The sequence below is a fragment of the Schistocerca cancellata genome, chromosome 3 (assembly GCF_023864275.1).
Source record: "Schistocerca cancellata isolate TAMUIC-IGC-003103 chromosome 3, iqSchCanc2.1, whole genome shotgun sequence".
Lineage (NCBI taxonomy): Eukaryota > Metazoa > Arthropoda > Insecta > Orthoptera > Acrididae > Schistocerca > Schistocerca cancellata.
Window position 1 is genome coordinate 360276439 of NC_064628.1, and position 23757 is coordinate 360300195.

At 41.0% G+C, this 23757-nt stretch overlaps 1 protein-coding gene across 1 annotated transcript in view; it reads right to left on the minus strand.

Annotated features, from left to right (window-relative positions):
• Nucleotides 1-23757, minus strand: part of LOC126175050 (uncharacterized) — a 95480-nt gene that overhangs the window by 46238 nt on the left and 25485 nt on the right. The window contains exons 4-8 of the mRNA XM_049921561.1: nucleotides 20125-20292; nucleotides 19950-20041; nucleotides 15986-16171; nucleotides 5875-5990; nucleotides 5662-5788 (exon numbers count right to left, since the gene is read on the minus strand). Coding sequence (XP_049777518.1) covers nucleotides 5662-5788; nucleotides 5875-5990; nucleotides 15986-16171; nucleotides 19950-20041; nucleotides 20125-20292 — 689 coding nt within the window. The remainder of the gene's footprint in view (nucleotides 1-5661; nucleotides 5789-5874; nucleotides 5991-15985; nucleotides 16172-19949; nucleotides 20042-20124; nucleotides 20293-23757) is intronic.

Here is a 23757-nt window from a genome sequence, read left to right on the forward strand (position 1 = left end):
GTTCATGTAGTACGTGAAGAAATATGGATGTTTTAGTTGGGCCACTTTTTTGCTTTGGGATAGATGACGCTGTAATAGTCACAAATGTATAAGTACGTGATATCATGTAACATTCCACCAATGTGGACGGTATTTGCTTTGTGATACATTACCCATGTTAAAATGGACGGTTTACCAATGCAAAAAAAGGTCAATATCGTGTTGATGTATGTCTATTGTGATCAAAATGCCCAACAGGAATGTGCTATGTATGCTGCTCGGTATCCTAGATGACATCATCCAAGTGCCCGGACCGTTCGCCAGATAATTACATTATTTAAGGAAACAGGAAGTGTTCAGCCACATGTGAAACACGACCTGCAACAAATGATGATGTCCAAGTAGGTGTTTTAGCTTCTGTCGCGGGTAATCCGCACATCAGCAGCAGATAAATTGGGCGAGAATCGGGAATCTCAAAAATGTCAGTGTTGAGAATGATACATCAACATCGATTGCACCTGTACCATATTTCTATGCACCAGGAATTGCATGGCGACGACTTTGAACATTGTGTACAGTTCTGTCACTAGGCACGAGAGAAATTACGGGATGATGACAGATTTTTTGCACGCTTTCTATTTACCGGCGAAGTGTCATTCACCAACAGTGGTAACGTAAACCGGCATAATAAGCACTATTTGGCAACAGAAAATCCACGATGGCTGTGACAAGTGGAACATCAGCGACCTTAGCGGGTTAATTTATGGTGCGGCATTACGGGAGGAAGGATAATTGGCCCCCATTTAATCGATGGCAATCTAAATGGTGCAATGTATACTGATTTCCAACGTAATGTTCTACCAATGTTACTACAAGATGTTTCACTGCATGACAGAATGGCTATGTACTTCCAACATGATGGATGTCTGGCACATAGCTCACGTGCAGTTGAAGCAGTACTGAATAGCATATTTCATGAAGAGGTGGATTGGTCATCGAAGCACCATAACATGACCCATACCAGATCTGACATCCCCGGATTTCTTTCTGTGGTGAAAGTTGAAGGATATTTGCTATCGTGATCCACTGGCAACGCCTGACAACATGCATCAGCACATTGTCAATGCATGTGCGAACATTACGGAAGGTGAACTACTCGCTGTTGAGATGACTGTTGTTACATGTATTGCCAAATGCATTGAGGTTGACGGACATCATTTTGAGCATTTATTGCATTAATGTGGTATTTACAGGTAATCACGCTGTAACAGCATGCGTTCTCAGAAATGATAAGTTCACAAAGGTACATGTATCACATTGGAACAACTGAAATAAAATGTTCAAACGTACCTATGTTCTGTATTTTAATTTAAAAAACCTACCTGTTACCAACAGTTCATCTAAAATTGTGAGCCATATGTTTTGACTATTACAGCGCCATCTATCACAAAGCAAAAAAAGTGGTCCAATTAAAACATTGGTATTTCTTTACGTACTACATGAATATGTAATAAAAAATGGGGGTTCCTATTTTAAAAAAACGCAGTTGATATCTGTTTGACCTATGGCAGCGCCATCTAGCGGGCCAACCACAGCGCCATCTGGTATCCCCCTTCAAGCTAGGCAAGTTTCGTTCTTTGTAGTTTTTTCGTTTGATGCTTATTTCGTGAGATATTTGGCCCGGTCACAATCAATGGACCAACCTGTATAGTCACACAAACAATACTTTTGACAAAACTGGTAATTACTTTGGGATTAATGAAGGGCTGGCTTTGCTAACATATTTTTGAATAGAACCAAATAGATCATTTAAGAATAGTATTAATTGTTCCTCCATATGTTTATAATTAGTACAGAATTTATAGGTGTTTATAAGCCAACAATAGAATTTAAGTTAAAAAAACAATTACTGATTTCACCCTATAATGGAAGATATAAACTAGGAATAGTCAAAATAAATTAGAAAATCAATTACATACATAAAACTACGCACAAAATTAGATATTATGTTGTTGTTGTTGTGGTCTTCAGTCCTGAGACTGGTTTGATGCAGCTCTCCATGCTACTCTATCCTGTGCAAGCTTCTTCATCTCCCAATACCTACTGCAGCATACATCCTTCTGAATCTGCTTAGTGTATTCATCTCTTGGTCTCCCTCTACGATTTTTACCCTCCACGCTGCCCTCCAGTACCAAATTGGTGATCCCTTGATGCCTCAGAACATGTCCTACCAACAGATCCCTTCTTCTGGTCAAGTTGTGCCACAAACTCCTCTTCTCCCCAATTCTATTCAATATTCCTCATACCCATCTAATCTTCAGCATTCTTCTGTAGCACCACATTTCGAAAGCTTCTATTCTATTCTTGTCTAAACTATTTATCGTCCATGTTTCACTTCCATACATGGCTACACTCCATACAAATACTTTCAGAAACGACTTCCTGACACTTAAATCTATACTCGATGTTAACAAATTTCTCTTCTTCAGAAACGCTTTCCTTACCATTGCCAGTCTACATTTTATATCCTCTCTACTTCGACCATCATCAGTTATTTTGCTCCCCAAATAGCAAAACTCCTTTAGTACTTTAAGTGTCTCATTTCCTAATCTAATATCCTCAGCATCAGCCGACTTAATGCAACGACATTCCATTATCCTCGTTTTGCTTTTGTTGATGTTCATCTTATACCCTCCTTTCAAGACACTGTCCATTCCGTTCAACTGCTCTTCCAAGTCCTTTGCTGTCTCTGACAGAATTACAATGCCATTGGCAAACCCCAAAGTTTTTATTTCTTCTCCCTGGATTTTAATTCCTATGCCGAATCTTTCTTTTGTTTCCTTTACTGCTTGCTCAATATACAAATTGAACAACATTGGGGATAGGCTACAACCCCGTCTCACTCCCTTCCCAACCACTGCTTCCCTTTCATGTCCCTCGACTCTTATAACTGCCATCTGGTTTCTGTACAAATTGTAAATCGCTTTTCGCTCCCTGTATTTTACCCCTGCCACCTTTAGAATTTGAAAGAGAGTATTCCAGTCAACATTGTCAAAAGCTTTCTCTAAGTCTACAAATGCTAGAAACATAGGTTTGCCTTTCCTTAATTTTCTTCTAAGATAAGTAGTAGGGTCAGTATTGCCTCACGTGTTCCAACATTTCTACAGAATCCAAATTGATCTTTCCCAAGGTCGGCTTCTACCAGTTTTTCCATTCGTCTGTAAAGAATTCGCGTTAGTATTTTACAGCTGTGACTTATTAAACTGATTGTTCGGTAATTTTCACATCTGTCAACACCTGCTTTCTTTGGGATTGTAATTATTATATTCTTCTTTAAGTCTGAGGGTATTTCGCCTGTCTCATACATCTTGCTCACCAGATAGTAGAGTTTTGTCAGGACTGGCTCTCCCAAGGCCGTCAGTAGTTCTAATGGAATGTTCGTCTACTCCCGGGGCCTTGTTTCGACTTAGGTCTTTCAGTGCTCTGTAAAACTATTCACGCAGTATCATATCTCCCATTTCATCTTCATCTACATCCTCTTCCATTTCCATAATATTGTCCTCAAGTACATCACCCTTGTATAGACCCTCTATATACTCCTTCCACGTTTCTGCTTTCCCTTCTTTGCTTAGAACTGGGTTTCCATCTGAGCTCTTGATATTCTTGCAAGTGGTTCTCTTTTCTCCAAAGGTCTCTTTAATTTTTCTGTAGGCAGTATCTATCCTACCCCTCGTGAGATAACCCTCTTCATCCTTACATTTGTCCTCTAGCCATCCCTGCTTAGCCATTTTGCACTTCTTATCGACCTCATTTTTGAGACGTTTGTATTTCTTTTTGCCTGCTTCACTTAATGCATTTTTGTATTTTCTCCTTTCATCAATTAAATTCAGTATCTCTTCTGTTACCCAAGGATTTCTACTAGCCCTCGTCTTTTTACCTACTTGATCCTCTGCTGCCTTCACTATTTCATTCCTCAAAGGTACCCATTCTTCTTCTACTGCATTTCTTTCCCCCATTCCTGTCAATTTTTCTCTTATGCTCTCCTTGAAAGTCTGTACGACCTCTGGTTTTTCAGTTTATCCAGGTCCCATCTCCTTAAATTCCCACCTTTTTGCAGTTTCTTCAGTTTTAATCTACAGTTCATAACCAATAGATTGCGGTCAGAATCCACATCTGCCACTGGAAATGTCTTACAATTTAAAATCTGGTTCCTAAATCTCTGTCCTACCATTATATAATCTATCTGAAACCTTTTAGTATCTCCAGGGTTCTTCCATGTATACAACCTTCTTTCATGATTCTCTAACCAAGTGTTAGCTATGATTAAGTTATGCTCTGTGCAAAATTCTACCAGGCGGCTTCCTCTTGCATTTCTTAGCCCCAATCCATATTCACCTACTAAGTTTCCTTATCTCCCTTTTCCTACTCTCGAATTCCAGTTACCCATGACTATTAAATTTTCATCTCCCTTCACTACCTGAATAATTTCTTTTATGTCATCATAAATTTCATCAATTTCTTCTTCATCTGCAGAGCTAGCTGGCATATAAACTTGTACTACTGTAGTAAGCGTGGACTTCGTGTCTATCTTGGCCACAATAATACTTTCACTATGCTGTTTGTAGTAGCTTACCTGCACTCCTATTTTTTATTCATTATTAAATCTACTCCTGCATTACCCCTATTTGATTTTGTATTTATAACCCTGTATTCACCTGACCAAAAGTCTTGTTCCTCGTGCCACCGAACTTCACTAATTCCCACTATATCTAACTTTAACCTATCCATTTCCCTTTTTAAATTTTCTAACCTACCTGCCCGATTAAGGGATCTGACATTCCACGCTCCAATCCATAGATCGCCAGTTTTCTTTCTCCTGATAACGACGTCCTCTTGTATAGCCCCCGCCCGGAGATCCGAATGGAGGACTATTTTACCTCTGGAATATTTTACCCAAGAGGACGCCATCATCATTTAACCATACAGTAAAGCTGCATGCCCTCGGGAAAAATTACGGCTGTAGTTTCCCCTTGCTTTCAGCCGTTCGCAGTACCAGCACAGCGAGGCCGTTTTGGTTAGTGTTACAAGGCCAGGTCAGTCAATCATCCAGACTGTTGCCCCTGCAACTACTGAAAAGGCTGCTGCCACTCTTCAGGAACCACACGTTTGTCTGGCCTCTCAACAGATACCCCTCCGTTGTGGTTGCACCTACGGTACGGCTATCTGTATCGTTGAGGCACGTAAGCGTCCCCACCAACGGCAAGGTCCATAGTTCATGGGGGATATTACATTTTTTAAAACTGTAGGCCAACCTTTCTCTTTTATGAAAATGCAGATTACACTCAAATATGTTAATGATAAATGAAAAAAATGAATTTAAGGAGGCAGATGGCAAAACAATAGGGGAAGTAAAAAACATCCCAACTTACTTCGTGACACCCTCAACAAAGACAAAGCACTAACACCCCCTCTCCCTTTCCCTCCTCTTCAAAACAAGCTCTAATTATTTCAAATTCCGAACATATTGCCTGCCCTCTTTTATAAGGAAATGTGCCTTACTCTTTTTCACTACACTACATTTCCCATGCTCACTTCAAACGGCAATCAAATAAATAATTTACTCATCACTACAGCATTAAAACCTAATACTGATCCAAGTGGTGATTCATCTTAAACAAATACCCAAATTCCAGTTTCTGCTGCCTTGTCTTCCAATAAGGTACATCCCATATTTGCATGGGACCTTCAAATCCCTGTTCTGCTGCAAATGTTTCCAGTTGTAGAAGTTCTTCCTCTTGAACAGGGAGTGCTGAAATAATTTTTTACTATTTTATTTTCATTTTACTACTTAAGTACCTAATAATACTTGTATAAATAAAAAACTGGACAGTTTACCTTTGTCTAAAAGATGACTTAACATCTTTTGAACATTTTCCACACTTCCTGCCATCTTTGTTTCCATTGACAAATCGGCATACTTGTCGTATCCCAAGAGCTTTGCTAAATTCCTCCTGTAGAAAATAAAGAAGTCTGATCCATTTCCATCTCACAATTCATTTAGTAAGTCAAGTATACAGAAATAAAGATGATGTGTAAACTTTAAAGGTGGAGTATTATTAACAGAGAATGGTTATAATGACATAGTAGTGTTGATTAATCATATGTACTTGTTTTTCATCATCATCATCATAAATATTTACATATTAACAGTTATTTAATTAATGACGGCAGATCCATCACTGTAATTAAAATCAGCGAAAAAGAGTTCTTAATATTTTATCACTGGTTATTTACTACTCTTATTAATTTCTCTAGGAGTTCTCATTTGGAAGCAACTTGTGGTAGCATGCAGTAACTAAGAGTTTGTATTATACTAGCACCACATCATGATAAAATACAACCAGCTGAGTGCTAAATGGTTCACAATAGAGGTTTGTGATGGAGAGAAATATTACAAAAGGATGTTGATGTGCTTTTTCACTGTATATCTATACAGCTTTCCGTTTAAAGTTCTTAGCTATTATCAAATCAGAAGTTACATATGAACATGGACGACAATTGATTTATAATGGGCTGTAGCATGTTTTGCTTTCAGTGCAGGCACTCATGTAACAAGATGTCTTAACGAAATTTTTAACTATATATATGCAACTGTAAAAAAATTAATTAAGTACATCAAAGTTTATTGACTTTAATAAAAAAATAGAATTTAAAAAACACATAAAATAGCAGAATTTTTCAGTATTTGCAAGGGCCGTTTTAAATGAAACTCCATATTAAAAACTGTAGTTGTCCTGACACCCAAAGTGTAATAGAAAGGATGAACTGAAGTGAAAAAAGATGCAGGATAATATCCCAAATGCTTTCTCAGGGTGTATACGCGGACAAGAAAAAAAAATTCCCGGGTTTTTCCTGGTTAAAAAGTAAACTTTCTCCGGGATGAAAATATGCTTTTTCCATGGTAAGTGACAGTATACTCTCCCTCGGGGTTGTAAAACTTATCAATCCTTAACTCAACGTTAAGGTTTTATACACCGGTGTACAACTTCCTGCCACTTTAGGAAACAAACCCCAGAAAGAAATGTGTTTTGGAAAGATCTTTGATTTGCAGCAATATGTATGCTGTATATTTTCGTATTACGAAATTGTATAGTCAATTTCGACCAAACACAGAATGTTAGTTTCCGAAGCATTGAAGTCGAGATCGCCATGCGCTTTTGTAAGCCAATCATAGCTTATGTCACGTGATCTTGCCAGCCGATGATCACAGATATTCATCGCGTTTACATGGGGCTCCCAAAACCTGATTATTTATATCGATCTCCCAATACCATTCCTGGGTGGTCACGTAATCACTTCAAAATCGATTCTGGAAATCCACTTCTGTTTGCCTGTTTTTCTGTTCTGCAATCGATTTTCGCTGCCATGTAAACGCATCCAGTATTGAAACGTGGTTGGGCTGTCAGGTTTTGTCTAGTTTTTAAAAATTTCGGCTAATATTGACGGAGTGGGTTTTTGTACAGTGTAGGATAAGAAGAAATATTAGACTGAATCTGTTTACACCTCGTCTAACTGAGAAGAAATAGCGATTGCGCTGACAAAATCATAAACCACATCTGCTGTTTTCCAGGCGCCGTAGTTAACTGGGCTAGCAAAGCCGCTTCAGACATTAACATGTCAACACGACAGCGAAAAAACTGTTTTGGAAACTTGGTTTTCGTCTTTCGGATGATGTGTCGCATGTAAAAATACTGATTCAGAGCATAGGACACATGACGATGTCAGCCTGTAGCAACACGCGACGCACACTCCGCTGCTCGACTCGCTGCGGTTCACTTCGTTACCGTCGCTCGCGCACGCCAACGCCACTAGCCCAACGCCATGCCAAGATGCAGGAATGGAGGAAGAGGCAAGATTGCTGCTGCTGTTGAGCTCCTGCTAAACGCAGTCGGGAGCAACGGTTGTGGTAACAACAAGAAGAAGTGGAAGCATGTGACAATTACAGTGCTATAAGTGTCAAAAGCTGGGACACACAGCCAGGGAATGCGACGGCATGGTTGAGTGTGTTACGTGCGGCAAACCGCACGACACATGAAACTGCACCAAACCAAGAGGTACTGCAGCAGCATGTGTAAATTGCGGTGGCTCGCACGCTGCAAACGCGTGCAGCTGCAGCTATCTGAAGATGTGGAAGCAGCGGAAGTTGGCCACCACACACGATGAGGTGGCCCAACAAGAAGAAAAGGTGGACACCCCGCCCTCCTACCTTAGTAGGGGAAACGGGCTGCGCCACAAAGATGACGTGGACACCTTCCGCCAAGCACTGCAGGAAGCCAATGAGGACGCAATCACAGCGCTCAAATCCGCCATGGCGGAGGAGAGTGCGGCCCTGAGAGCGGAACTAGAAGAGACGCGTCGGGAGGTGACTCAACTAAGGATTGCCTTGTACCTCGCGTCCCGCACGACGCCGGACGTGGCACCGACCCCCACAAGTAGGGGGGTAGACACGGAAACAGAAACAACCGCCTCCCTGGCCGACGCGGCAATGCAGTTTGCTAGGGAGGTGGTCATGAAGTCAGGGAAAACCGCCGACAACAAGCAGACGGCCCCCTCGGAAGCAGTCATCACTCCTGTCTCTGCGGAAACGCAGACAACACAGAAAATGCCGATGAAAACCGAGGGAGAAGAAGAAGATGAGCCGTTCGAGTGCCTCCCCCTCCCCAACAAGAACTGTGTGAGGGAGGTGCTCACGAAGATCGCAGATTCCCTGCTTGACGGTAGCTACCCCCAAGATGGCCATCCCCCTTTCATGATAGACAACATCACTCCCCTACCTCGTAAACCTTATCCATTCCACTGGGGGTGCGAACCCTTGAACCAGAAGATCCACGGGAGGAAACTCGTCAGGCGTGCAGATCTGGAGCTTATAAACAAGCACCCGATCTTCACCGACGAGGACTGGCGGTACATGACTGACCAAGCAGTCATGTACATCCAGCAACAGATGCCGCCAGTGGACTTCTCCCGTCTGAAGAAGATAGAATTCGGGCAGCCAGGAAGCAGCAAGAACAAGAAGCCGCCAGAATCAACCGGCAGATAAATTTCTTCATCCACAGAAACCAGAGGCCAATCCAAAACGAGAAGAAAAACATTTCCAACAGAGAGGTTTTCAGGAGGAACAGCTCAACCAGCTTAAACTCCTACACCTCGGGCCAAGGCAGGCCCGTCAATATAGTGAGTGAGTGAGTGAGTGAGTGAGTGAGTGAGTGAGTGAGCGAGCGAGCCTGTAGCAACATCACCGCTAAGTAGCGCGTACACACAAATAGGGGAAACTTAATTGTTTAAATTAAATCTACAAGAAAAGCTAAGGTTTCACATATAATATTTGTCTTTTTTGCAGGTGTTACACTTCGATATATTACACAACTGTGCCAGTAAAATTTTAAGTAATGACGTAAATGTTGGAAAGTGGCTGGCCCCCAAAGTGTTAAGCTTTAAATGAAAATCAAATGCTCTGTGATTTAAGAAATTCAAAGCACGTTCGCACTGGAACATACCGTAACTCATATTCCGTAAAATTAAATGTACTTTGAAAGCAACACTTTTCAAACGACCAATTGCAATATTTTGCGGCGACCTGTTAGAATTCGTTTCAGCAGTTGTCAGAGAGCGCCAGAAAATGGCTTACTGTGCCTGCAAAGCCACGATGACGTAGGTAGCCACGATGCTCGTACATAATTGTATTAAAAGATCTTACATTACGTCATAAACAAAACAGGACATCAAAGGATACCTAGAGCATCGTAATATTGTACACCATACTAAAATCCTTAATTCGGCTTAAGGAGTACATTAGTATGTCCAGATTTACAAAGAAGTACGTCCCATGCTGATATCAAACTTTTCAGTGTGGTTTTCAACGCAAATTTTCTTTAAGTACCAGTACTGTATTATCTCATGTTTAGTTCTATGGCATAATGCTATACTTCACAAAAGATAGCAATGTGCACTTGAAATTCCGCAAGCAGTTGACACTAGCCAATAGCGTTTCAAATAAATTGACAGCCTCTGCAGAAAAGGTTAATTAAAGACAATTTTTTTTAGCAAACCATCAAAAATAACTTCATTGTTCTGCAAGGCAATTAATACCCGACTGCTAAAAACCTGGAAATAAAATAACACCAGAAAACTGAGACTAATAACATATTTTAGCCTTCCATAATTATGTTAATATTTTAATTCAGTTTATAGTTCCCGGCCACAGAAATCCGTTTTGTTTTTGAGAGCTGTAAACCAAGAGGAAACGGCAAACTAAACGTAAACACAGTTCACATGGAGACTACCCCTCATTCCAGTAATAAAGCTCAGACTGCTCTGCGCATGCGCGAATGTGGCAGCTTGGATACGCCTGAGAAATGTTTCCGGATAGCATCTGGCTGCTTGTTTATATTGCTGATACAGCTCATGACAATCTGTTCATCATAAGAATAAACATGATATAGAGAGAAATAAACACGATGATTGGTCAGAAGCCGCAGCACACGTACACTGGTGTTACGCTCTTGGAAGTATGTCCTACTTACGTATTAGATATCTTATTGCTAAGTTAGGTTAAATGAAACTAAGAGATTCAAATGTGTTAACAGCCATCAACGTTTCTCTTAATCACGCTTTAGCTACATAGTTTTTATTCCACAAATCGTATATAGCCACAGCCTCTGCAGTGTTGTGCTCTGATTGTCGTGCTGTTAATGCGCAGTATGAAAATGGCTGAGGCTGTTTTCTATTTCATAGTGGAACACGGTTAAAAGTGACGATAAATAGCTGTTCTTAATGTTTTTCATAAGTTTTCCCTGCATTCTATAATACAATGTAGTTGATCAACAAACCCATGTTGTAAGTAGCGCAGTCGGTAGTGTAATGATATGTCAACCAAATGTGCATTGATTCAAATCTACCCAGTACAATTTTTTTTTCCTCGTTCAATTTGGAATACCTACATCTCGTAATTATAAAACTCATCATCATTTTTTATGAATAATGCATGTTTTCTTGTTTCTAATTACATATTGGACGCAAAATTCCCGTTTCCATTTCAAATACAAATTCTTAATTATCGATATTTTACGAACGACTGTTCATAAAACTTGTTTAAATTAAGAAAACATGACAATTTGATTTTTAAGGCAAAAATGAACCACCAAATCCTCTTTATTTGGACTAGGTCCATCGTTTTATACCACAGAGGTAGATAAGTATCGTAGAAACATCAAAAACAACCATTTTCACAGCATCGAGCACATCATACAAATGCTGCATTTTTTACATTTGCTACTGTATCAGTACAATATGAACCCAACAGAACAGATCTGGAGCCAAGCTGCGGGATTTGGCCCAAGAAGTAACAAGACTGTTAAACTGCCAGACGTACTGGAACTAATGCACACTGCTTTTTCACACATCACTGCTGAATACTGGCGGGATATAGAACGGCTCGTCATAAAACAAGAGAAAATGATGCACCTGGTTGGTTTCGTAGATTCTGTTGTTGATAGGCTCGTTATCAATGTAGCATGTGACACTTCCAGAACTGAAATGTATTTCTCGGATTCAGATCAGGATGGACCTAAGAGATTACCACATGATTGACTGTAAGTAATACCTTCAGTGGCTTCAATATTTAACTATTAGGAGAAATCCTTCAATACTCTCTTACATTACACACAGCTAATGCAGAAAAACTACCCTGTGGTTAAGTCAGGAATTTTCATCATTCTTGTTTTTAATTACAACAGTACATTTGCTAAAACGAGAAAGTGTTGTAGATTTAGTCTAGTCGTCAAAGAAGCGTACTGTGGTAGTTTTGTAGTGTTTTATTTGATTCTGCTTAAAAATTAAATGATATTCAAAGCTGTATTATTGCTCCTCTGCTCGCCTCTTTTACGGAACGTCTTAACTGCAAGGTGCTCACATCACAGCAGGCTAGCTGTACCAGCTGACTGGTCAGTGCTGTCCAAGTTAAATGAGCCGGTAAAGCTGTTGTCCCCCCATGAACCATGGACCTTGCCGTTGGTGGGGAGGCTTGCGTGCCTCAGCGATACAGATGGCCATACCGTAGATGCAACCACAACGGAGGGTTATCTGTTGAGAGGCCAGACAAACGTGTGGTTCCTGAAGAGGGGCAGCAGCCTTTTCAGTAGTTGCAGGGGCAACAGTCTGGATGATTGACTGATCTGGCCTTGAAAATAACCAAAACGGCCTTGCTGTGCTGGTACTGCGAATGGCTGAAAGCAAGGGGAAACTACAGCCGTAATTTTTCCCAAGGGCATGCAGCTTTACTGTATGGTTAAATGATGATGGCGTCCTCTTGGGTAAAATATTTCGGAGGTAAAATAGTCCCCCATTCGGATCTCCGGGCGGGGACTACTCAAGAGGACGTTGTTATCGGGAGAAAGAAATCTGGCGTTCTACAGATCGGAGCATGGAATGTCAGATCCCTTAATCGAGCAGGTAGGTTAGAAAATTTAAAAAGGGAAATGAATAGGTTAAAGTTAGATATAGTGGGAATTAGTGAAGTTCGGTGGCACGAGGAACAAGACTTTTGGTCAGGTGAATACAGGGTTATAAATACAAAATCAAATAGGGGTAATGCAGGAGTAAGTTTAATAATGAATAAAAAATAGGCATGCAGGTACGCTACTACAAACAGCATAGTGAACATATTATTGTGGCCAAGATAGACACGAAGCCCATGCCTACTACAGTAGTACAAGTTTATATGCCAACTTGCTCTGCAGATGATGAAGAAATTGATGAAATGTATGACGAGATAAAAGAAATTATTCAGATAGTGAAGGGAGATGAAAATTTAATAGTCATGGGTAACTGGAATTCGAGAGTAGGAAAAGGGAGAGAAGGAAACTTAGTAGGTGAATATGGATTGGGGCTAAGAAATGCAAGAGGAAGCCGCCTGGTAGAATTTTGCACAGAGCATAACTTAATCATAGCTAACACTTGATTTAAGAATCATGATAGAAGGTTGTATACATGGAAGAGCCCTGGAGATACTAAAAGGTATCAGATAGATTATATAATGGTAAGACAGAGATTTAGGAACCAGGTTTTAAATTCTAAGACATTTCCAGGGGCAGATGTGGACTCTGACCACAATCTATTGGTTATGAACTGCAGATTAAAATCGAAGAAACTGCACAAAGGTGGGAATTTAAAGAGATGGGACCTGGATAAACTGACTAAACCAGAGATTGTACAGAGTTTCAGGGAGAGCATAGGGGAACAATTGACAGCAGTGGGTGAAAGAAATACAGTAGAAGAAGAATGGGTAGCTCTGAGGGATGAAGTAGTGAAGGCAGCAGAGGATCAAGTAGGTAAAAAGACGAGGGCTAGTAGAAATCCTTGGGTAACAGAAGATATATTGAATTTAATTGATGAAAGGAGAAAATATAAAAATGCAATAAATGAAGCAGGCAAAAAGGAATACAAAAGTCTCAAAAATGAGATCGACAGGAAGTGCAAAATGGCTAAGCAGGGATGGCTAGAGGACAAATGTAAGGATGTAGACGCTTATCTCACTAGGGGTAAGATAGATACTGCCTACAGGAAAATTAAAGAGACCTTTGGTGAAAAGAGAACCACTTGTATGAATATTAAGAGCTCAGATGGAAACCCAGTTCTAACCCAAGAATGGAAAGCAGAAAGATGGAAGGAGTATATAGTGGGTCTATACAAGGGTGATGTACTTGAGGACAATATTATAGAAATGGAAGAGATTGTAGATGAAGATGAAATGGGAGATACGATACTGCGTGAAGAGTTTGACAGAGCACTGAAAGACCTGAGCCGAATCAAGGCCCCGGGAGTAGACAACATTCCATTAGAACTACTGACGGCCTTGGGAGAGCTACTCCTGACAAAACTCTACCATTTGGTGAGCAAGATGGATGAGACAGGCGAAGTACCCTCAGACTTCAAGAAGAATATAATAATTCCAATCCCAAAGAAAGCAGGTGTTGACCGATGTGAAAATTACCGAATATCAGTTTAATAAGTCACAGCTGCAAGATGCTAACACGAATTCTTTACAGACAAATGGAAAAACTGGTAGAAGCTGACCTCGGGGAAGATCAGTTTGGATTCCGTAGAAATATTGGAACACGTGAGGCAATACTGACCTTACGACTTATCTTAGAAGAAAAATTAAGGAAAGGCAAACATACGTTTCTAGCATTCTGGAATACTCTCTTTCAAATTCTGAAGGTGGCAGGGGTAAAATACAGAGAGCAAAAGGCTATTTACAATTTGTACAGAAACCAGATGGCAGTTATAAGAGTCGAGGGGTATGAAAGGGAAGCAGTGGTTGGGAAGGGAGTGAGACAGGGTTGTAGCCTATCCCCGATGTTATTCAATCTGTATATTGAGCAAGCAGTAAAGGAAACAAAAGAAAGATTCGGCATAGGAATTAAAATCCATGGAGAAGAAATAAAAACTTTGAGGTTCGCCAATGGCATTGTAATTCTGTCAGAGACAGCAAAGGACTTGGAAGAGCAGTTGAACGGAATGGACAGTATCTTGAAAGGAGGGTATAAGATGAACATCAACAAAAGCAAAACGAGGATAATGGAATGTAGTCGAATTAAGTCGGGTGATGCTGAGGGAATTAGATTAGGAAATGAGACACTTAAAGTAGTAAAGGAGTTTTGCTATTTGGGGAGCAAAATAACTGATGATGGTCGAAGTAGAGAAGATATAAAATGTAGACTGGCAATGGCAAGGAAAGCGTTTCTGTAGAAGAGAAATTTGTTAACATCGAGTATTGATTTAAGTGTCAGGAAGTAGTTCCTGAAAGTATTTGTATGGAGTGTAGCCATGTATGAAAGTGAAACATGGACGGTAAATAGTTTGGACAAGAAGAGAATAGAAGCTTTCGAAATGTGGTGCTACAGAAGAATGCTGAAGATTAGATGGGTAGATCACATAACTAATGAGGAGGTATTGAATAGATTTGGGGAGAAGAGGAATTTGTGGCACAACTTGACGAGAAGAAGGGACCGGTTGGTAGGACATGTCCTGAGGCATCAAGGGATCACAAATTTAGCATTGGAGGGCAGCGTGGAGGGTAAAAATCTAAGCAGATTCAGAAGGATGTAGGTTGCAGTAGGTACTGGGAGATGAAGAAACTTTCACAGGATAGGGTAGCATGGAGAGCTACATCAAACCAGTCTCAGGACTGAAGACCACAACAACAACAACAAAGCCGTTGTCCCTTATTATCGCTAAGTCGATGTGCGCATAACGTACGGCACAAAACGTGCCCTTGTTATCATACTTGACAGTACTCGAGACAACTTGGCTGCAGTCCCATGTGAAACGAAGTCCAATGAGGTTCCAGTAAAAGCGGAAGAATACATAGTGCAACGTTTACATCAGGTTTATTCTTATGATGAGTGGTTTAGTTACCTTGGATACAGCTAACAGCCGCACTTCAAGTAGCCAGAAGCGTGAGAAGGTAGTCTTACAAGACTCAACTGCGCATGCGCGTAAGCCCACTGGCGACTTCTCAAATGAACCTAATGTTAAGTTAACTGCTGTGATGTCACACCCAGTAGTTTGCTGTTATGAATAATTGCAGTCTTCGTCCTAAAGCCTTCGACACATTTTGCTGTTGGCAGGCGCTTGTGTGTGTGCTATGTTTCGTTTCTGTAAATTGCTCATTTCCTTTGCAACTTAAGTTTTATTTATTTATTTTATCCTTGTTTACATTTTATTGCTGCAGTATTATATTGCAGTAACGGGCTAAAGTAAAATTGTTTGTTAGAGTACCAGTTCTTACCAATCAAAACTAAAAAAAATTAACTCAAAACTAAAACAACGAAAAATTCTCGGAATTCTTAAAAATTCCGGGTTTTTCCGGTTGTCCCGCAGCGTATACACCCTGTTTCTGTAACACTTAAGGTATTTGCAGTGGATTATTAAGGTATTAACTCACCTCTGTATACGGATCTCCTGGACAGTTGTGCTGTTCTCCAACGATTTCTCATTGTGTGTCGAACAGCGGCGTACACTCGCCTGCCACACATTCCAGCGCTGATCTCTATCTGCACAATGCTCTAGAAATCCAGTGGCCACTGCAGGCTGCAATGTGACTGTCCAAGGACCACGACCTGGTTGGCTTCTGCAGCAAAGTAATTTTGCAAAAAAAGGATTCAAATGGCACTGAGCACTATGGGACTTAACATCTGTGGTCATCAGTCCCCTACAACTACTTAAACCTAACTAACCTAAGGACATCACACACATCCATGCCCGAGGCAGGATTCGGTCCTGCGACCATAGCGGTCACGTGGTTCCAGACTGAAGCGCCTAGAACCGCACGGCCACACCGGCCGGCAGTAATTTTGCACATAGGATTTAGATTTACCTAAATTGGGAATCCGCAATGTGAAATGTACTTCATGGACTTGAAAAAGAAAGCAACCTAGAAGAAAGAAAACTAGTATGACAATGTCATTCACAATTTCTGAATTCTCTGTGCACAAGACATTCTCAAGCACAGTGGAGACAAAAATATGTTAGTGTAATGGTGACTACGGTATGTCAGAAGCTTTCAGTAATCTTTGGTGAAGCTCGTTCTTTACAGGCAGAGCCTACAGTTCCATACTGCCTGTATTGATGGATTATTTTATTTTAGCATCTGTACTGTTAGCTTGTCACCTTCTGGTACTAGTACATGTCCATAAAGAGACTCATACAAACACTGTGGGGAAATCCAAATTTGGAAGGCGTAATGACCTATGCTGATGGTATATTTATGGATGGGATAATAACTGTAAAACTAACACCAGTGAAACCTTGTGTAAGTCCAAGAGAAAAGATGAAGTACAGATCATGAAGTAAATTTAAATTTACTAAGAACAACAAAGCTGCAGAATCTTCTACGACCTAACAAAAACCTCTACTCAGCGAACTGTGTCTTGTTAATCCACAAAATAGGTGATTATAGGATTAAGAGCAGTGTTCTACAGCAACTTACTCCATGTTTATGTAATGAATGACAAAAAGTAAATACATTAAATATTAAAAATTATCCTCCAAGTGGATAACAATTACACAAGATGTCCTCCAAGAAACAATAGTTTTCTCTCTGGAGCACATTCACATATGATCCCCCACAAAGTCGCCTCTCAATATATGTGTAACATAATTCTTAAAAAATTACTATATCATCACAGACTAACATGGTTTGCAACTGACAAGTATTCTATTCTACAAAACAGTTAAAAATCAGCTACGATCTTGCCTAGCTCTACTTGTGCAGTCAGGAGAGCTTATGAACTGGCATGGAATAGTGGTGGGGGAACCTTGTAGTAGCAAGTCCCAGTCACACACGTCGGCTGTGCTGCCTCTGTGGAGTTTGTGGGTCATGTAAAAGTGATAGGTGTTGTATTAATAGTGTACATGTCTTTGGCACTTTCATGTTTTTTTTGGAGTTGAAACGTACAATATATCTTAGCAATTGTTGTATTCAAAAACTATACTAGTGTGTATAATGTCTGGAGTGCACCGAAATTCGGAACTGTAACAACAAAGATTTTCCAATTTGCTGTAGTAGCAAAAGAAGTAGACAACACAATAACAGATCAAATAGAGGAAATATTTTCATTTGTTCATTTCAGCTCTACTTTGTGCCTTTTGAAGTTGAGAGCAATGTGAAACAATTCCCTTTTCAACTGATTTCACAGACAATAGCAAGATGCCCACTTTGATATAAGGACTGCCTAAAACTAAACTGAAGTAACAAAAATACTGAACAGTGGCAGCCACAGATGACAGTGGTCATAAGTGTGTGTGAGGTTTGCTTGAGTAAATGTGACAGAGTTTTGTCTTGTCCACATATAATGAAGAACTTAGTCCAAAAGCTGAATAATATCCAGCAATCTTTCATCGTACCTTTTGTCACTCAATGCCTCCTCTATGCTCTGAGTTACAATCTACTTTTTCCACTTTGTTGTCATTCAATTCAAGATTTTCCATTGCTTTAATTAGTAGTAATCTGCAGATAGAAAGACTTCCGAGTCATGAGTGTCATTAGCAACATTCTTCAATTCCATATTGAAAATGACCAGGAAATAATATCTTTCAAAAAAATACAAAATTTTGACAGCTGTTTATACAACATCTAAGACTACAACAGCTGAGAGAAGCAGCTGGACTCTGGAGAGGTCCACAACTATTTAAGCAGCACAATACCATGGCTAGTTTGAGTCAATTACTAACATTCTCCATACAAAAGGACATGATTCAGAAATTATCTAATTTCATTGGAAAGTTATTGACATGTATGCTTCAAAAATTCAAATTTCAAAAGACAAAAAAACAGTTGTGGTGCATTTGATTTATAGTTAAAGATCCAAAGGATGGTGTGGATCACTTGAAATGAAGATACACCATACACAGTACAGATTTATAATGGTCCATAGGATTCATAAGGTAGTGTAAAAATAGTGTCCACTAAAATAACATATTTGTCGTTATACATGTTTGAGCAGGATAAATAGTAGAATTTGAGCCATATAGTACATTGTCGCTATTGTGCATGTGTATAATAAATACATGTGCACACTGAGGAATGACCGACATTTGTAACTAACACCGTTTAGAATTCACAGCTACGAGCATTCACCATCAAAGTGTATCTGAAAAATAATGAGTCTCCCATTATATTTCCGTGACTCTTTTGTTGCCATTTCAAGTTGAAGCATATGATAAAGTCCTGGATGACTGGACGACTGTAGGTCGGTGCAACAATTCATGACTATTGCATCTTGTGCAACGAAATCCAGGGTGACAAAGATCACAGCAGACAGTAGAGCAAGTGGAGGAGATGTGTCAGGCACTTATCCCAAGTTCTCACCATTCTGCTAGCAGACATGACTTGGCTCTATGTCAGATCGGTCCCTGTGGTGTATCATCTGTGATAAACTGCACTTCCACCCACATGAATTGTAGGCTGTACAGAAATTAAATAAGCAAGATGAAGTTACCAATGAAGCTTCACCTTGCAGTTCCTGGAACTTGCAGCAGCTGACCCGCACATGCAAGACAACATACCAACGTTGGATAAAGCCAATTTGGATCTAAACAGTCATGCAAATAAACAGAACTGGGTGCCACATAACCAAGGTCATCCCCTTCATCTGTGGTAGAAATACCTGTAATGTGAACATGCAACTGCACAATGTGGCATGGCTTCATTTGGCACCATCAGTCCATATTTTTTTGGGAATTTGGCCACACAATAACAGTTACTAGCGATCACTATGTCCAAGTGGAAAATGATTTTGTCCTTCCAAGGTTCAATGATATATGGTTCCAACAGGTAGGGCCAACAGCCCATCGGTCCACATATGTCTTGCAGCATCATTTACCAGGTTGACTTGTTTCCAGTCCTGGAGTTCATTGGCCAGCACAATCACCTGATCTGACTACCCAATGTCTTGTGGGCATACTTGAACAGTCAAGCGTATGCTACACATCCTCATACCACAGCTGAAATCAAGGAAAGGCTGCATACAGCTGTGGAGCAGATCCCACTGAACATGCCAAATCAGGTGATGGAAGCTCCAGTTTGCTACTGGGAGGAATGCACGGAACATGATGGCAACCATTTGTATTGTGTCACATTCAGAATCAAGCAGAGGGCATATATGATACACAATATCATATATTTTTCCTTGTTTTCAGTGTCTATCTCAATAAATTTTGTAATTTGTTTCAAAGTTCTGTCTTTCTAATATCCTACTATTCATTCTGCTGGACCCTGTATAAAGATACTAGATAGTAAAAGAATAACTTTCTGCACAAATCATTAAAAAATTGAGTCAGGATACATACATAATTAATTGATAAATGGTTTTCTTTGTCCATTTGCAAGGAGTACAATAAAGATATACCTGTCAGCTGCCATCATCTTCAAAACATCTTCAGGAAAGTCAGTCATAATAGATGAACCTTTAATCACATGTTTAAATTGATTCGTGGCAATCTGTAGACAAAATAGATGCAACAAATTAAAAATGGTTTATACATTGTAACATGAAAAACTTCGATATAAACTTCATTACTGACCTCCAGTTTATCTCTATATGCTGTCTTCGCTTTTGCCAGTTTAAAAAGAATATTGTTAAGATTGGCCTTCTTGCTTCTTTCTAAATCTAAGCCATTTAAACGACCCTCAAGTAAAAATTTTTGGACTATCCGCTTTTGCTCCTCTGTCTTCGCACAACCACTTAATTTCTGTGGAAGATATGAAACATTTACTGAAGGATTCTTCAATACAAAAAAGATGCAAATATAAACTGTGACAGCATACATGACGACAAGTCCTACAAGGAATGTTAAGAAAGGTAGGAAGATATATTTGCTCAGCAAGGGTGACAGGATACAAAATTCACAATATCTCAGTGGTCACAAATATTCGATGATGAGAACGAAGATGTGGAGAACAAATGGAAAAAATTCAAAGGCATCATTCAATATGCCCCAGACAAGTATGTTTTTAAGGGATGGGAAAGATTCACCATGGTTTAATAGCCGTGTTAGAAAAGCGCTACGTAAACAAAGAGCACTTCATCTCGGATTCAAGAGAAGTAAAAACCTAGCTGACAGAAGCATAAATGAGCTTAAGATGAGCAATGAGAGAAGTGTTCAATGATTTTGAAAGCAAGCCGTTGTTAACCGACCTGAGTAAACACCCTAAGAGATTTTGATCGTATGTAAAATCAGTAGGTGGGTCAAAATCATCTATTCATTCTCTCAGCGACCACACCAGCACCGAAATGGAAGATAACAGAGAGAAGGTCGATATACTGAATTCAGTCTTCCGAAGTTGTTTCACCGCGGAAGATCGAACACTGTCCCTCCTTTCAATCGTTGTGCAAATGGCGAAATGGCAGATATTGAGATAACCGGTCACAAAATTGAAAAGCAGCTACAATCTCTTAGTAGTGGAAAGGCTTCAGGACCAGATGAGATTCCTATAATATTCTATAAAGATTATGGGAAAAAACTTGCTCCCCTTCTAGCAGTAATTTATTATAGATCGCTTCAGCAATGAAAGGTACCTAATGACTGGAAAAAAGTGCAGGTCATTCCCATTTTTAAGAAAGGCCCTAAGACAGATCCACACAATTGTAGGCCTAGGCCTATATTGTTGACGTCAATCTGTTGTACAATTATGGAACATGTTTTATGTTCAAGAATTATCTTGGAAAATGAACAGCTCCTCTATGAAAATCAACACGGATTCCACAAACAGAGATCTTGCGAAACTCAGCTCGCTCTGTTCCTCCATGAGGTCCACAGCGCAGTGGACAATGGCGCTCAGGTTGATGCTGTGTTGCTTGATTTCAGAAAGGCATTTGACACCCTCCCACATTGCCATTTAATGAAAAAAATACAAGCTTACGGAGTATTGGAGCAGACCTGCCATTGGATTCAAAACTTTCTTGCAGATAGAACTCAACACATTGCTCTTAACGGAACTAAATTGACAGATGTAAAGCTAATATCTGGAGTACCACAGGGAAGTGTGAGAGGACTGTTGCTGTTCACAATATACACTCCTGGAAATGAAAAAAAGAACACATTGACACCAGTGTGTCAGACCCACCATACTTGCTCCGGACACTGCGAGAGGGCTGTACAAGCAATGATCACACGCACGGCACAGCGGACACAACAGGAACCGCGGTGTTGGCCGTCAAATGGCGCTAGCTGCGCAGCATTTGTGCACCGCCGCCGTCAGTGTCAGCCAGTTTGCCGTGGCATACGGAGCTCCATCGCAGTCTTTAACACTGGTAGCATGCCGCGACAGCATGGACGTGAACCGTATGTGCAGTTGACGGACTTTGAGCGAGGGCGTATAGTGGGCATGCGGGAGGCCGGGTGGACGTACCGCCGAATTGCTCAACACTTGGGGCGTGAGGTCTCCACAGTACATCGATGTTGTCGCCAGTGGTCGGCGGAAGGTGCACGTGCCCGTCGACCTGGGACCGGACCGCAGCGACGCACGGATGCACGCCAAGACCGTAGGATCCTACGCAGTGCCGTAGGGGACCGCACCGCCACTTCCCAGCAAATTAGGGACACTGTTGCTCCTGGGGTATCGGCGAGGACCATTCGCAACCGTCTCCATGAAGCTGGGCTACGGTCCCGCACACCGTTAGGCCGTCTTCCGCTCACGCCCCAACATCGTGCAGCTCGCCTCCAGTGGTGTCGCGACAGGCGTGAATGGAGGGACGAATGGAGACGTGTCGTCTTCAGCGATGAGAGTCGCTTCTGCCTTGGTGCCAATGATGGTCGTATGCGTGTTTGGCGCCGTGCAGGTGAGCGCCACAATCAGGACTGCATACGACCGAGGCACACAGGGCCAACACCCGGCATCATGGTGTGGGGAGCGATCTCCTACACTGGCCGTACACCACTGGTGATCGTCGAGGGGACACTGAATAGTGCGCGGTACATCCAAACCGTCATCGAACCCATCGTTCTACCATTCCTAGACCGGCAAGGGAACTTGCTGTTCCAACAGGACAATGCACGTCCGCATGTATCCCGTGCCACCCAACGTGCTCTAGAAGGTGTAAGTCAACTACCCTGGCCAGCAAGATCTCCGGATCTGTCCCCCATTGAGCATGTTTGGGACTGGATGAAGCGTCGTCTCACGCGGTCTGCACGTCCAGCACGAACGCTGGTCCAACTGAGGCGCCAGGTGGAAATGGCATGGCAAGCCGTTCCACAGGACTACATCCAGCATCTCTACGATCGTCTCCATGGGAGAATAGCAGCCTGCATTGCTGCGAAAGGTGGATATACACTGTATTAGTGCCGACATTGTGCATGCTCTGTTGCCTGTGTCTATGTGCCTGTGGTTCTGTCAGTGTGATCATGTGATGTATCTGACCCCAGGAATGTGTCAATAAAGTTTCCCCTTCCTGGGACAATGAATTCACGGTGTTCTTATTTCAATTTCCAGGAGTGTATTTAAGTGATCTAGTAGAAAGTGTCGGATGCCCTTTTAGGCTATTCGCAGATGATGCAGTTGTTTATACCAAAGTAGAATGCCAGCAGATAGTAAGAATTTGCAGAATGACCTGCACAGAATTGATGAATGGTGCAGACTCTGGCAGCTGACCCTGAACGTAAATAAATGTAACATATTGTGCAAACGTAGGAAAAAGAGATCCACTACTGTACAGCTACACTATTGATGACAAACAGCTGGAGACAGCGTCTGCCATAAAATACCTATGCATAATTATCCACTGCGACCTTAAGTAGAATTACCATAGAAATCAGATAGGGGGAAAAGCAGACACCAGACTCAGATTCATTGGAAGAATCTTAAGGAAATGTAACTCACCCATAAAAGCACTGGCTTACAAGGCACTTGTTTGTCTGATTCTTGAATATTGTCCATCCATCTGGGATTCCTATCAGATAGGACTGATAGAGAAGATCCAATGAAGAGTGGCAAGTTTTGTCACGGGATCATTTAACTGGCGAGAGAGTGCTACAGAGATGCTAAACAAACTCCACTGGCAGATGTTACAAGAGAAACATTGTGCATCGCGGAGAGATTTGCTACTGAAATTTCTGGACAGCACTTTTCAGGAAGATTCGGACAACATATTACTTCCCCCACATACATCTCATGTATTGACCACAAGGAGAAAATTCGGGAAATTAGAGCCAATACAG